General features: G+C 50.7%; 1 protein-coding gene across 1 annotated transcript in view; it reads left to right on the forward strand.

The window, feature by feature from the left end:
• MTMR12 (myotubularin related protein 12) overlaps positions 1–11,916 on the forward strand; it is a 49,645-nt gene that overhangs the window by 3,911 nt on the left and 33,818 nt on the right. Inside the window, exons 3-6 of the mRNA XM_045285118.1 lie at positions 1,899–2,041; positions 3,423–3,495; positions 4,443–4,573; positions 5,771–5,864. Of these exons, the coding sequence (XP_045141053.1) occupies positions 1,899–2,041; positions 3,423–3,495; positions 4,443–4,573; positions 5,771–5,864 (441 nt within the window). The remainder of the gene's footprint in view (positions 1–1,898; positions 2,042–3,422; positions 3,496–4,442; positions 4,574–5,770; positions 5,865–11,916) is intronic.

An 11,916-nucleotide genomic window follows, 5' to 3' on the forward strand; every position in this document is an offset into this window, starting at 1 on the left:
GGTTGTGTCGGGAAGGTGAGCATCATAGAATGCCAATTTACTAGAAGAAAGTATTCTTGTGTTGAGGTACCAGGGCTCCTTTATCTTGGTGCAACATATAAGTCTACCTTTGTCATTGAGGGTGTCTTCTAAGTGCCTCTGTGACTTCCCAGAACCTCAGTTTCCTAGACTCAAGTCTTCTCCAGCCACAGCCCCACAGTTCTCAATTGTGGGTGTGGTTCACACAAGTTGTAAGAAGGACCCATATGCCATACTTACCTAGTCTCCCCAGGGAACTCGGTCATAGAGACTCATGCTACCTTCTGTACATTGACACCAGAGATAGGGCCTGCCTGGTTTTGGAAGCAAGTCTCGCTTTTAAAACTGTTACCTGTTAGAAGCTTCAAATTAGGCCTTTGGGCTAATTCAAACTAGTTCACTCGTGACCAAAAGAGTGAAATCAGAGCAGACCCGAACAATGACTGGAATGGGAATAAAATCCCTAGGGCTCCAAGCTGTGGTCTGGCTGGAGTAAAGCCTTCCGGGAGCCTGATGTGCGGGAGACTGGCTGACTGACCACCAGGACTGTGGCACAGGGCACATGCTCCAAGCATCTGGTCTGCTGCCTTCTCTGAGTGGGGCACTGTTGTTTCTGGCTGAGATTTGGTTGCTGCTTACCATGCACATGTTCCATGCTTTCTTAGAGGGAGCTCAAGTTACCAGCAGGGCTTGGCCCAGTTTTTCTGTTCCACTTATCCACCAGGTTCACCCATGCTTCTTCATATATTCAGGTCTGTCTGGTTCTGCTTCAGTGACCATGACAACTGGGAAGAAGCCATTCAGAGCCCTGCTCTGAACACAGACGGCTTGCTCAGGGGTTTCCTACGCTGGACTTGGCACGGAGCAGGGGCAGGGAGGGGTACCGGCACTCTTTCTGGACCAATTTCAATCCCCCATAAGGCCTTGACTTCATTGTTTTCTTCAAACTTCACGGTCTCTCTGAGGGTGACCTGGTGACCAGGCCATCTTCTGCTATTTCCTTACAGCTTCAGCCAGAGGTCGTTGGCCCCTTGAACAATGGGAGACAAATTCCAAAGCAGGTGACCTCCGACAGTCTTAGTGTGTTTTCTTATTGAAAGTCAGACTTTCAATAAGTCAATAAAAGAGGTTTAAGGTGCTGTCCAGAGTGAGACCGGCATGGGGAGGGGGAGTCTGTTGGAGAAGTAATCGCCTTTTCTTTTTCTTGTTCACTGCTTAGTACTTATACTGTTTTCATTTTCCGCCCATGCATCTCTTTTTCCCACCCTCACCCACACATCCTCCCATCCCAGTCTCTGTGCCTAACGCTGCTGCCTGCAGGAAAGGCCACCCTCCCGCGGGCTGGCCGCCTGCAGATAGAGCAGGAAAGGTGACACAGTCGCAGGAAATACCTCAGCAAAGAAAGAGAGGAAGCTATTTCCCCCCCACAAACTCCTGACATCCTTTTTCCTCCCATCTTTGTCCCCGGAGCCAAAATGAGGGTGCCTGCCCATACTGCGGAAGATCGCAGCACCTCCCCTGCGTGCGGAAGCCACGTACAAGCCACAAGCCCCGTCGCCAAGGAGACGGTGCTTGTCGCCAAGGAGATGGTGCTAGTTGTGAGCAGTTCCAGGGTTAGAACCCGCACCCTCCCAGGGAAGGGGGCTGCAGCCTGTGTTTGAAGGCGCACTGGCAAGCCTCTGACTTTGCACATGCTTCAGTGTTGCTTCTGCGGCTCAGTCATAGAAGCACCATGGCCTCTGCTTGACAGTGTAGCTGCGGCAGTGACCACGTGTTGGGCAGCGTCCAGAGGTGCACCCTGTGCGTGTTGATCTTGCCTATTGGTAGGCTTCGCACCCGCCAGGACTTGCCCTGAGTGGCCGTGGTGTGGTTTCCACCAGGTGAGCAGCTGCTTTGCGAAGCCAGCACCGTGCTCAAGTACGTCCAGGAGGATACCTGCCAGCGTGGGATCTACGGGAAACTCGTGTGCACCGACTTCAAGATTGCTTTCCTGGGCGATGATGACTCTGCACTGGAGAGTGATGTATGTATGAGCTGCCTGGCTAATGGGGGGCAGCTTGGGGGTAAGGGGGACACAGCTCAACTGGTGCTCCATTAGCTTTCTCCCCAGCGCTGAAGTACTCCCAGCCCACATGAACACAAGGACATGTGCCCTTCTTGGCCTATCCTCCTTCTTCCTTTCAATTTCTTAATGTGAACTGGGTGAAGGTCCTCGGCTTCCCAGTCAGCAGTTTGTACACACTGTGTTTCATGGCAGTGACTGCACGCTCCCCAGTGTGCCATCACTTACCCTCCTGCTGCCACCCCTCCTTTCCCAACCTCTCCGAGGGTGGCCCCTGGGTAAAGGCTGCCCTCTGACAGTGCCCTCTCACTGGCAGGTTCTTCTAAGATTTCCTGCCTATGCCCCATGTCACGCTGCCTGCCTTAGGCTTCAGAGCCTGACACTGTCAACCCATTCTGCATTTCAGTATCATATGTACCATTCTTTGAGAAGTAACCCAAACTCACTGCCATAGAGTCAACTCTGACTAATAGTGACTCACTGTGGGTTTCCGAGACCCTTAACTGTTTCAGAAGTAGAAAGCCCTGTCTTTCTCCCAAGGAGCTGCTGGTGATTTTGAACTTCCGACCATGCGTGTCGCAGTCTAACATGTAACTTCTGTGCCACCAGTTTCATTGAGAAAAGGCTTCCCCAAACATACTAGTTTCTCTTGCTTTCTCTACACTGAGTTCTTCCTCAAACCCAGGAATGGAGTTCAGTCATGAAAGTGATGCCGATGCCTCACGGGAGCTCGGGGGTTTGCCTTAGAAAGTGAGAGCTCCTTCTGAGCCCAGCAGCAAGCACCAAGTACCCTTATGAGACCTGTCTGTTATAAGGAGGAAGTTGTCGAGGGCGGGCCTGAGTGAGGAGAGGCCTGCCCGCACCGATGGGAGAACGTAGTCCAGTCACAGCACTGCTCGGCCCCAGCTGCTTCAGCGGCACCACCATGGTTGCTCAGAGTGTGGCCTGCTGGCCTGTTGGTCACTCTGGGGGACCAGTTCCTGATCCTGTACAAAGATGGCCCTTGCCGATGCTTGAGTCACCCAGTGCTTTCTCCCCAGAGCCGGCCTCGGGTGGCCCCGTCAGTCACCTGTCAGCAGCTGTGCGGAGAAGTGCTTCCCTGCCCCTCGCATGTCAGACGGATGGTATGTGCCCTGGGAGGTTAGCCGAGAACATCCCTGGAATGGCATGTTCTGCCTGCGTGGGATGATGAGTGCTCACAAACTGTCCTTGTTCCATTCATCCCCGCTCTCTCCAGGGCAGAGCTGCCTTCCCGCCTTTGCACAGCGTGCAAGTGGGTGGCCAGGAAATGGCGTAGCAGAGCGTAGAAGGGTGTTACAGTTGCTGTCTCTGACTCTTTCAGGAAACTCAGTTTAAGAATAAACTGATAGGAGAGAATGACATCACACTCCACTGTGTTGACCAGATCCTTGGGGGTGAGTATCTTCTCGCCTTCTGGGTGCAGGTGCAGCCCCTAGGGTGGCTTGGGCTCCTAGTGACCCCTGTATGTTAGGGGAGAGATGTGCTCAGACTTTGTTCAGAAGAAGCTCCCCAGGCCTTTTTCCCTGAGGCCTCTGGGTAGAGTTGGACCTTTGACCTTTGGGTTAGTAGCCAATTGCATTCAGGGATCCTGTGACCCTTTATGGTCCACAAATATACACACACAGACACACACGTATACACCCCTGTGCATCACCTTGTTCAAGTCCATTTTATAGGTGAGAAAGTTGAGAAGGGACTCAGAGGCACATAGCTTGGGGAGCTTGGCCTTGAACTTGGACCCTGTTTTCTCAAGTGCTCCTTAGTTCCCCTCAGTGAGGAAGATGTTGGTTACATTTGTACTGTCCCCGAGAGTCGAGTCGCATGGGCTCTGCATGAGGATGTCTCTTCCGTGGACAGCCAAGCCTTTCTCTACTCCACCTTCTCTATTTTGGTATCTGGAGCTTTTTCACAGACTGTTCCCAACGCGACCAGATACTGAGTGTTTCCAATCTACGGGGTAGGGGAAAGAGGCAAGGGGAAAGGCTGGGAAGGTGGGGTGTCTCAGGAGGGGACCTAGCATAGTTGTCCAAAGAGAGCAGATCCCTAGGGACCTCCCTCCCATCTCCTGTGATCCCACTGTCATGCCAGTAGGCTTGGTCCTGTCCACAGTGGCCATCTGGACCTAGGGTCTACTCCAAAGACAAAAGACCGTAACTTGCTCCCTGAAAGCCCAGACCGTGCTGGGTGGGGCTGGGCTCCTGTGGATGGTTGTCTGTAGGGAGACAGGAGCATCCTTTGCACTTGGTGGGGCAGCCTTAGGAGGTGGTGCCGACCTGCTTTCTTAGTGTTAACTGGCTGCCTTATAACACTTTTCCTCCCTGGTGTGACCATTGATCCCTAGTGTTTGATGAGAAAAAAAAAACTCTCTTTGGACAACTGAAGAAGTACCCTGAGAAGCTCATCATCCATTGCAAAGACCTCCGGGTATTCCACTTCTGTCTGCGGTACACCAAGGAAGAGGAAGTCAAAAGGGTAACTGGTCTCCTGTTTTTAAGTTTTATTTCCCATCAGTTTCCCCAGGAACCCTGGTTTCTGCTTACGTTACTCACTGGCCACGAGGAGCCTTTGCTCTGGAGCGTTAGCGCTGGTTCTAATCCCCTGTGTCTTGATCAAACACAAGAGGCAAGCTGGTGGCCGATGCCCATGAAGCACATGCTCCTGTGAGTGCTACGCATCTCAGGGTTTCCATTCCCACAGCCTCTAAAGGGCAGGTGTGGTAAAGAGGGCCCGGACAGCTACACGCAGCCTTCTTCCCCCACCTCGGACAGCCAGTCCAAAGGACAGGAGCAGTGGCCCCCAACCTGGAGTGAGCTAGGTCTCGAGTGAGTAGTGCTGAACTATGAGGAGGCCTGCAGGCCCGATGAGCAAAGCAGAGTCCCCCAGCAAGGCCCTGCAGTGGGCGGTGACAAACACACCATCTCCAGGCCAGAGCAACAGGGTGCACTCAGAAAGGCTCGGCCAGTGAGATGCTCCCTGTAATGTCCAGGACTTCACGTAACAAAGGTAGCGGCAAAAATCTCTCACTTGCCAGGGCCATGCCAAGTGCACCAGAGAGATCGTAGCAAGAGGCTAGTCTGTTTATATTGCCTTTGCTTACAGAGAGCTTTGCACGCTTACAGGTGATTGTCTTTGCGTTGAGGTGGCAGGCAGGTAGAACTATTCACGTGACTTTGGCTTACATTCTGAGTTTCTGGGGAGATGTCCTGAGAAGCCAGCAGCTTCATCTCTGACAATGCATCTATCCAAGCAGACTTTGTTTGGAGCTTCACATCGAAAGCACACTAGATTGATATCTTTTGCTAGTTGTTCTTAAGGCCAAACAAGTACAACAGGATAGTGCAGTTTAGTCACAGTAGGTCTTTGACATGCCCAATTGCTGGGGTTCCTGTTTTACAGCGTTTAAAGGGTTTTTTGCCTGAAAAATTAGATGATGTAAAATTTTTCTGGGAACATAAGGCTCTAGAAAACCTGGGGAAATGGTTAGGACTCCCTGTTCACCGTTGTTCCAAGATACAACTTCCTAGCTGCAGACAGACATCCACACAAGATAGCATGTTCTCCACAGGAGTCATGGGAGCATGGCAAAAGCAAAGGTGCTGTGGCTCTGGTCTTTTAGTGTTTGTCTTCAGGGCTCAGTGCATAACCTTACACTGGCTGGTTCTTCCCTAGATTGTCAGCGGCATAATTCACCACACCCAAGCTTCTAAACTACTTAAGCGATTGTTCCTGTTCTCCTACGCGGCTGCCACACAAAACAGGACAGGTAAGCATCTTCTGGGCTTGAATGTTCCTATTGTTTTATTTTGGAACATGCATACATATAAGGAACCATGTGCTAGCTCAGCCCTCTGTACATAGACAGTTCGGTGACAGTGTCTTTGTTCATCATGTTGTGCAGATTTCCAAAGGTTGCCACCACCATCCACAGTACCACAGTGCTCCCTACACATCCACCCACAATGTCCTAGTGCCCCCTATACACCACCACCCACAGCACCACAGTACTCCCTACACATCCACCCACAATGTCCCAGTGCTTCCTACACATCCACCCACAATGTCCCAGTGCCCCCTATATACCACCACCCATAGCACCACAGTACTCCCTACACATCCACCCACAATCCCCCAGTACCCCCTATACGCCACCACCCATGGCACCACAGTACTCCCTACACATCCACCCACAATCCCCCAGTACCCCCTATACGCCACCACCCATGGCACCACAGTACTCCCTACACATCCACACACAATGCCCCAGTACCCCCTATACACCGCCACCCATAGCACCACAGTACTCCCTACACATCCACCCACAATGTCCCAGTACCCCCTATACACCACCACCCGTAGCACCACAGTACTTCCTATACATCACCCACAATGCCCCAGTGCTTCCTACACACCCACCCACAATGTCCCAGTGCTTCCTACACATCCACCCACAATGTCCCAGTGCCCCCTATACACCACCACCCATAGCACCACAGTACTCCCTATACATCCACCCACAATGCCCCAGTATCCCTTATACACCGCCACCCATAGCACCACAGTACTCCCTACACATCCACCCACAATGCCCCAGTACCCCCTACACATCCACCCACAGTGCCCCAGTGCTCCCTACACATCCACCGACAATGCCCCAGTACCCCCTATACACCACCACCCATAGCACCACAGTACTCCCTACACATCCACCCACAGTGCCCCAGTGCTTCCTACACACCACCACCCTTAGCACTGCAGTGCTCCCTACACAACCACCACCCACAGCACCACAGTGCCCCTTGCACTAGCGCCTGCAGGCCCTCCCTCTCACTAGTAAGCTTTGGTCGCCATCATTTGCCTACTTTGTGGCGGAGTTGTTTCACTCAACATACTGTCTTCAGGGTTCATTGCCGTGTGGCGTGGTCCAGGACCTGACTGCTCTTCTTGCCCGAGCAGTACTCCACTGTACTCGCGCACCACGCTTGTCTCTCTGTCCATCCCTCAGTGGACCTGCTGGCCGTTCCCCTCGTCTCCTAGGCTTTCCCTTGAGCTTCGGCAGAGCCAGCCATTCTCCCCGACTCGCAGGGGAGGCCCTCCGTGGTTACTGCTTGTGTTTTCCTCCCCCAGCCAGTGCCACTCTGGCTTGTGTGGATCACTCATAGGTTTCTTTTTCCTTCTGCGATCTTTGTTGCTTTGACTCTTACCTTTTAGGTTTATTTTTTTGTTTGTATATTTGCTTCTTATGAAAGGCAAAGTCGCCATATTCTATAACCAGGAATGTGAGGGTATAGCATAACGAAATTGAGACCAGTTTAAAATAGCCTTTCTCTACCTGGGTTCCATTTTCTACTTAAATACCCTAGATTTTATTTCTTCAGACTCTAGAGCAGTGTTTCCTAAAGTGGGCGATACCACCCCTGGGGGGGCACTGGAACAATCCAAGGGGCTGCAGAAGCAGACACCTACACCATACCCTGGTTGATGGGCAGTAGTGCAAACATTTTTAATTGCCAGGGGCACGCTGGGTTTTGTTTTGTTTTGTTTTGTTTTGGATCCGTTTGGGAACCTGTGCTCTCAAAAATGTCCTGCATTCTGCAAACCTTTTAAAACAACCAGAGCATGTTTTATAGCAAGTATTTGGGGGAAACAAAACAGTTGTACTGCAGGAAACTAGTTTTAGTTTAGTTTAGTTTAGTTTAGTAAGCTTAAGTTTCCAAATGGTTCCCGTTGAGTTTACTTAAAATGGGAGACCTGTTTTAGCCAGCTGTCTTAGCCATCTGAACTGGTGGCCTGTCCCTCCTCTCCTCTCCTTGTATAGCATTTTCACAGGTGCCCGTCGTCCTCTGGCTCCCTTCTACCCCTGATTGGCTGGTCCCTGGTTCTGTTCGCCTGCTCTGCCCATCCCCCTTACTTCATTGCTAGCTCGCTGCTCAGCTGGAAACCACTGGAGAGCTGTTCCCTCGTGGGGGCCATGGAGACCACTGGGGTCTCCCGGAGAGTGTCAGGACTTAGTCCCTTGTCCTCGATGAGGAGAAGTCACCCAGGGGATGTAGCTGAGTGATGTCTTCTGATGAAGGAGCCAGAGAGAGGAGACTGTGCCTGATGGGAGAGTGGGAGGAGGTGGGGGTGCCAGAAGCCTCGGGAGTATTTTAAGAGAGATATTGCCATGTGCAAAAGGTACAGTTACATCTAAAGGCATAATGCATTTTGAGAACTATGGCAATTTAGTAAGAAAAGTATGAGTTGGGGGGCGGCCTCTATCTATAACAACAAAACAAAACAAAGCACATAATTGCTGTTGTGTCACTTAGTTACTCAAGCTTATTGCCGGTCCTTTCTCTCAAGGTATCATTGGTAGACTCCAAATTTCAACCCTTTGGTAAGTGGCCACCTGTCTCAGCCATTAACACCAACCACAGGTCTGTCTCACCTGAGCCCAGATCCTTGCCCGGCTGCTTACCAGCTGCATGATCTGAGGATGGCACTTCCTGTTAGGACCGCCCTTTTCTCATTTTAAAAATAGCAGCATTAATACTTCCCTTGCAGTGCTGTGAGAATTAGGAACTCTCCAGTGCGCAGAGCATCTTGTAGAGTCGTGTGTTAGGCTGGGTAGTCTGGAGAAACAAAATCCGTGACATGCATGCACGTATAAAAGCAAACTTAATATAAAGAAATAATCTTATATCGAGAAAGTATCCCAGCCCAGTCCAACTGAAGTCCGTAAGTCCAAAGCCAGCCCATGAGTCCCTCTTCCGACTCACACAGCTGCCAGTGACACAGAAAGGTGGGGCTGGATGCAGGAAGACCAGACGCCTGTGGGCGCAAGTCACACAGACCCAAAGTCAGTGGAAACAAGGCAGGGCGCTGACAGCTCTCTGGGTTGGGTGACCCGCATGACCGCCCCTGGAGACAGGCTGTCCCAGAAGCAGGTAGGCGAAGTGGCAGAGAGTTCCCCGTGTTTCTCACTCTTCCAAAGAAAGCTTATGAAACCAAGGAGGTGTCATCAGGCTGTGACCCAATTGAGAGGTCAGGCCCCCGCCTCGCCCTTCCGCAGGAGGGTCTAGTGGGAGACAGAACCAAGAGTCAGCAGGTAGAGTGGAAGGGAACCTGGTAACTGAGGCAAGTGCCGTGGGTTCCTCCGGTGGGCTTGGAAACACCACTCCATAGAGAGAGGAGAGAGAAGGTAAGGGTTTGAGTGACTCCAGGCTCTCGGTTTCATCCTTGGGGTGATAAGGGTAGACCATTGACACGGGGAAGGGTAGGAGCCAGGGCCGCTGTGGTGTTCCACTCTGAACTCGGCCGCTGAGATGTTTGGGAAAGGTCCCGCTAGTGTAGTAGCCCGTGTGGGCCAATGCGAGAGACGTGGAAGAATCTGGTATATAGATTGCAGCACAGTTGTTCAGCGGTCTAGAAATGATCCTCTACAGAGTCAGCGCCAGGCTATAATTCCAGTTATTAGTCATTTCCCTCCCTTTAGTGTGGTGATGCGGGATCTCGGAAAGCTCTAATGGGATAATTGAGCCAGGAGAAACAACGGATAATTCAGATTTGTCGTCTTGGCTAAAACCTAGTAATTGACCTCTAGTCCTAATGAGAAGAGATAGATGTAACAGTCCATGCGGTGGCCAAGCTCGAGGCTGAATGTGTTGTAGACTGTGAGGGAACACTCACATTTCAGGGCTGGGGAGAGGGAGGTCCAGGACGGAGGAGGAAAGCCGGGAAGGAAGAAGCTGAGTTTGAGAAGGAGCCGTTCAGCTGAGTCAAGTCTGCGAGAAGTCAGAGAGACCAGCGGACACGGCAGTTGGGACGGGCCTGAATTGAGCTGCGAATGGGAACTAGAGGGGTAGACATGACGGACACAGCTTTGGAGACTTAGTTGTGTAGAAGACTGGAAAGAGAAGGCAGGAGGGGTCACAGTGGCAGTAGTAAGGGGGCTTCAAGTCCATGGAAAAATGGAATTAAAAGATAATGCAGTTTCCTTCCTTGAACCTTTTTTTTATCATTTTATTGGGGGCTTGTACAACTCTTATCATAATCCATGCATACATCCGTTGTGTCAAGCACATTTGTACATTTGTTGGCCATCATTCTCAAAACATTTTTTTCTACTTGAGCCCTTGGTATCAGCTCCTCATTTTCCCCCCTCCTTCCCTCATGAACCCTTAATAATTTATAAATTATTATTATTTTTGAAGCCTCCCTCATACAAGTCAGTCTTTCTAAGCTGCAACGTCAGGGCTGGCGTATTGGACAGAGTTCATCCAGTGTGGACGCTGGTCTGTGTGAGCGGGATCTTATTACAGAATGAGCTGTTCTGGGTCATGAGGAGTGTGTCGTCGTCATGGTAGCGTGCACTGGGGAGTCAGTTCCGACTCCCCCAGGCCGACCCCATCTGATAGCCTTCTGGAAGCAGAGAGTCAGGCCTCCTCCCCCAAGGCTGAGTTTGACCCCCAACATTTTGGTTAGCAGCCCCACTCTTGAACACTGCCCCACCTGGACCCCTCAGTAGAGCGTGTAACTGAGTGCTACACAGAACGCATTCTGTTCAGAGAATTGCACTATGTCAGATCCCTTTAGCACTAGTGAGAGGCTGAACATAAAACCTGTCTTCATTCCTTGAGATGGCTGAGGTCTTCTCACTGTAGCATTGGGTAGATGGGTACGGGCACCCTGACTGACTGGCTACAGGTGTTCAGGTTGTTTAATTAATTTTGCAGTATTAATTAAACAAACACACCTGCTTGTTTGATCACTGTAATTTATGTAAATATTTATTGGGGTTGCAGTTGAGAAATGGGTGCTGTTGTTTTTAGGCATCCTCCTGCCTCTACGTCTGAACTTTGACTTCTACCCAGTGGAGGACTATTTTTTCAAATGTCCCAGCTACGTGGGTCAGCGTGCCAGACCCTGCCCTTGACAAGCCTGGCAGCTGTATTACTTGATGATGTTTTTTGTGCTGAAAGTCCCAGCATCTCTAGTCTGCTTTAACACTGTTCTTCCCCGCTCCTCTCCTGCTTGCAACCCTCATTTGATTTGGAGAAGGAGGGGTTGCACCTGACAAATTCTAACTGACCAGTGAGCGTCTTCATTGTGCAGGGGTTTGCCAAGGGGGTTTTTGGCATTCAGAACATCTTCTTGAATGACTGCTTGGTTTAATAATTTGCAAATGTGTTTTGGCTAAAAAGTCCTAACTCATTACGCCCAGGCATTCTAGGGCAAGGCCTGCTCATATTCCCAAGGAAGGGGTTATCGTTTACATCCAGGATGTCCACCCCCACATAGAGAACTTTATGGGGGGTTTGTCTTATAGCCGCCCATATTTAAATTGCAATTCTGCCATGGATGAGCCCTGTGAATTAGGACAAGTTGTCCCCACCCCAGTCCTGGGCAACATGCAGAGTGGAGCAAGTAACATGACCCGCCCTCTGGGATTGTGAGGAGTGAGTTAAAGAAGTATGCTGTGACTAGGAGCGCTGGCATTGGGCTGCTATCCTCATAGTCTAAGGTGACCAGACGTCCCGCTTTTGGGCATTTTTAAAAAGTCCCGATTTTTGGAAAGAATGAGCGACAAGCTATGGAACGGTGTATTTGGTCCATATAGACCAAATTTTTAATCAAGAACCACCCCCACCCCCCGTCAATGGTGTCCCGCTTTAAATCTGGTTACCTTATCATAGTCAGTAGTTCAAAACTACCAAGCTAATCCTGTAGTACAGCGGTTCTCAACCTGTGTCGTGACCCCTTTGGGGGTCGAACAATTAATAACAGTAACAAAATTACAGTTAAGAAGTAGCAACAAAACCAATTTTGTGGTTGGG

This window comes from Echinops telfairi, unplaced genomic scaffold (assembly GCF_000313985.2).
Source record: "Echinops telfairi isolate 266 unplaced genomic scaffold, ASM31398v2 ScPeMD7_7469;HRSCAF=8507_1, whole genome shotgun sequence".
Taxonomy (NCBI): Eukaryota; Metazoa; Chordata; class Mammalia; order Afrosoricida; family Tenrecidae; genus Echinops; species Echinops telfairi.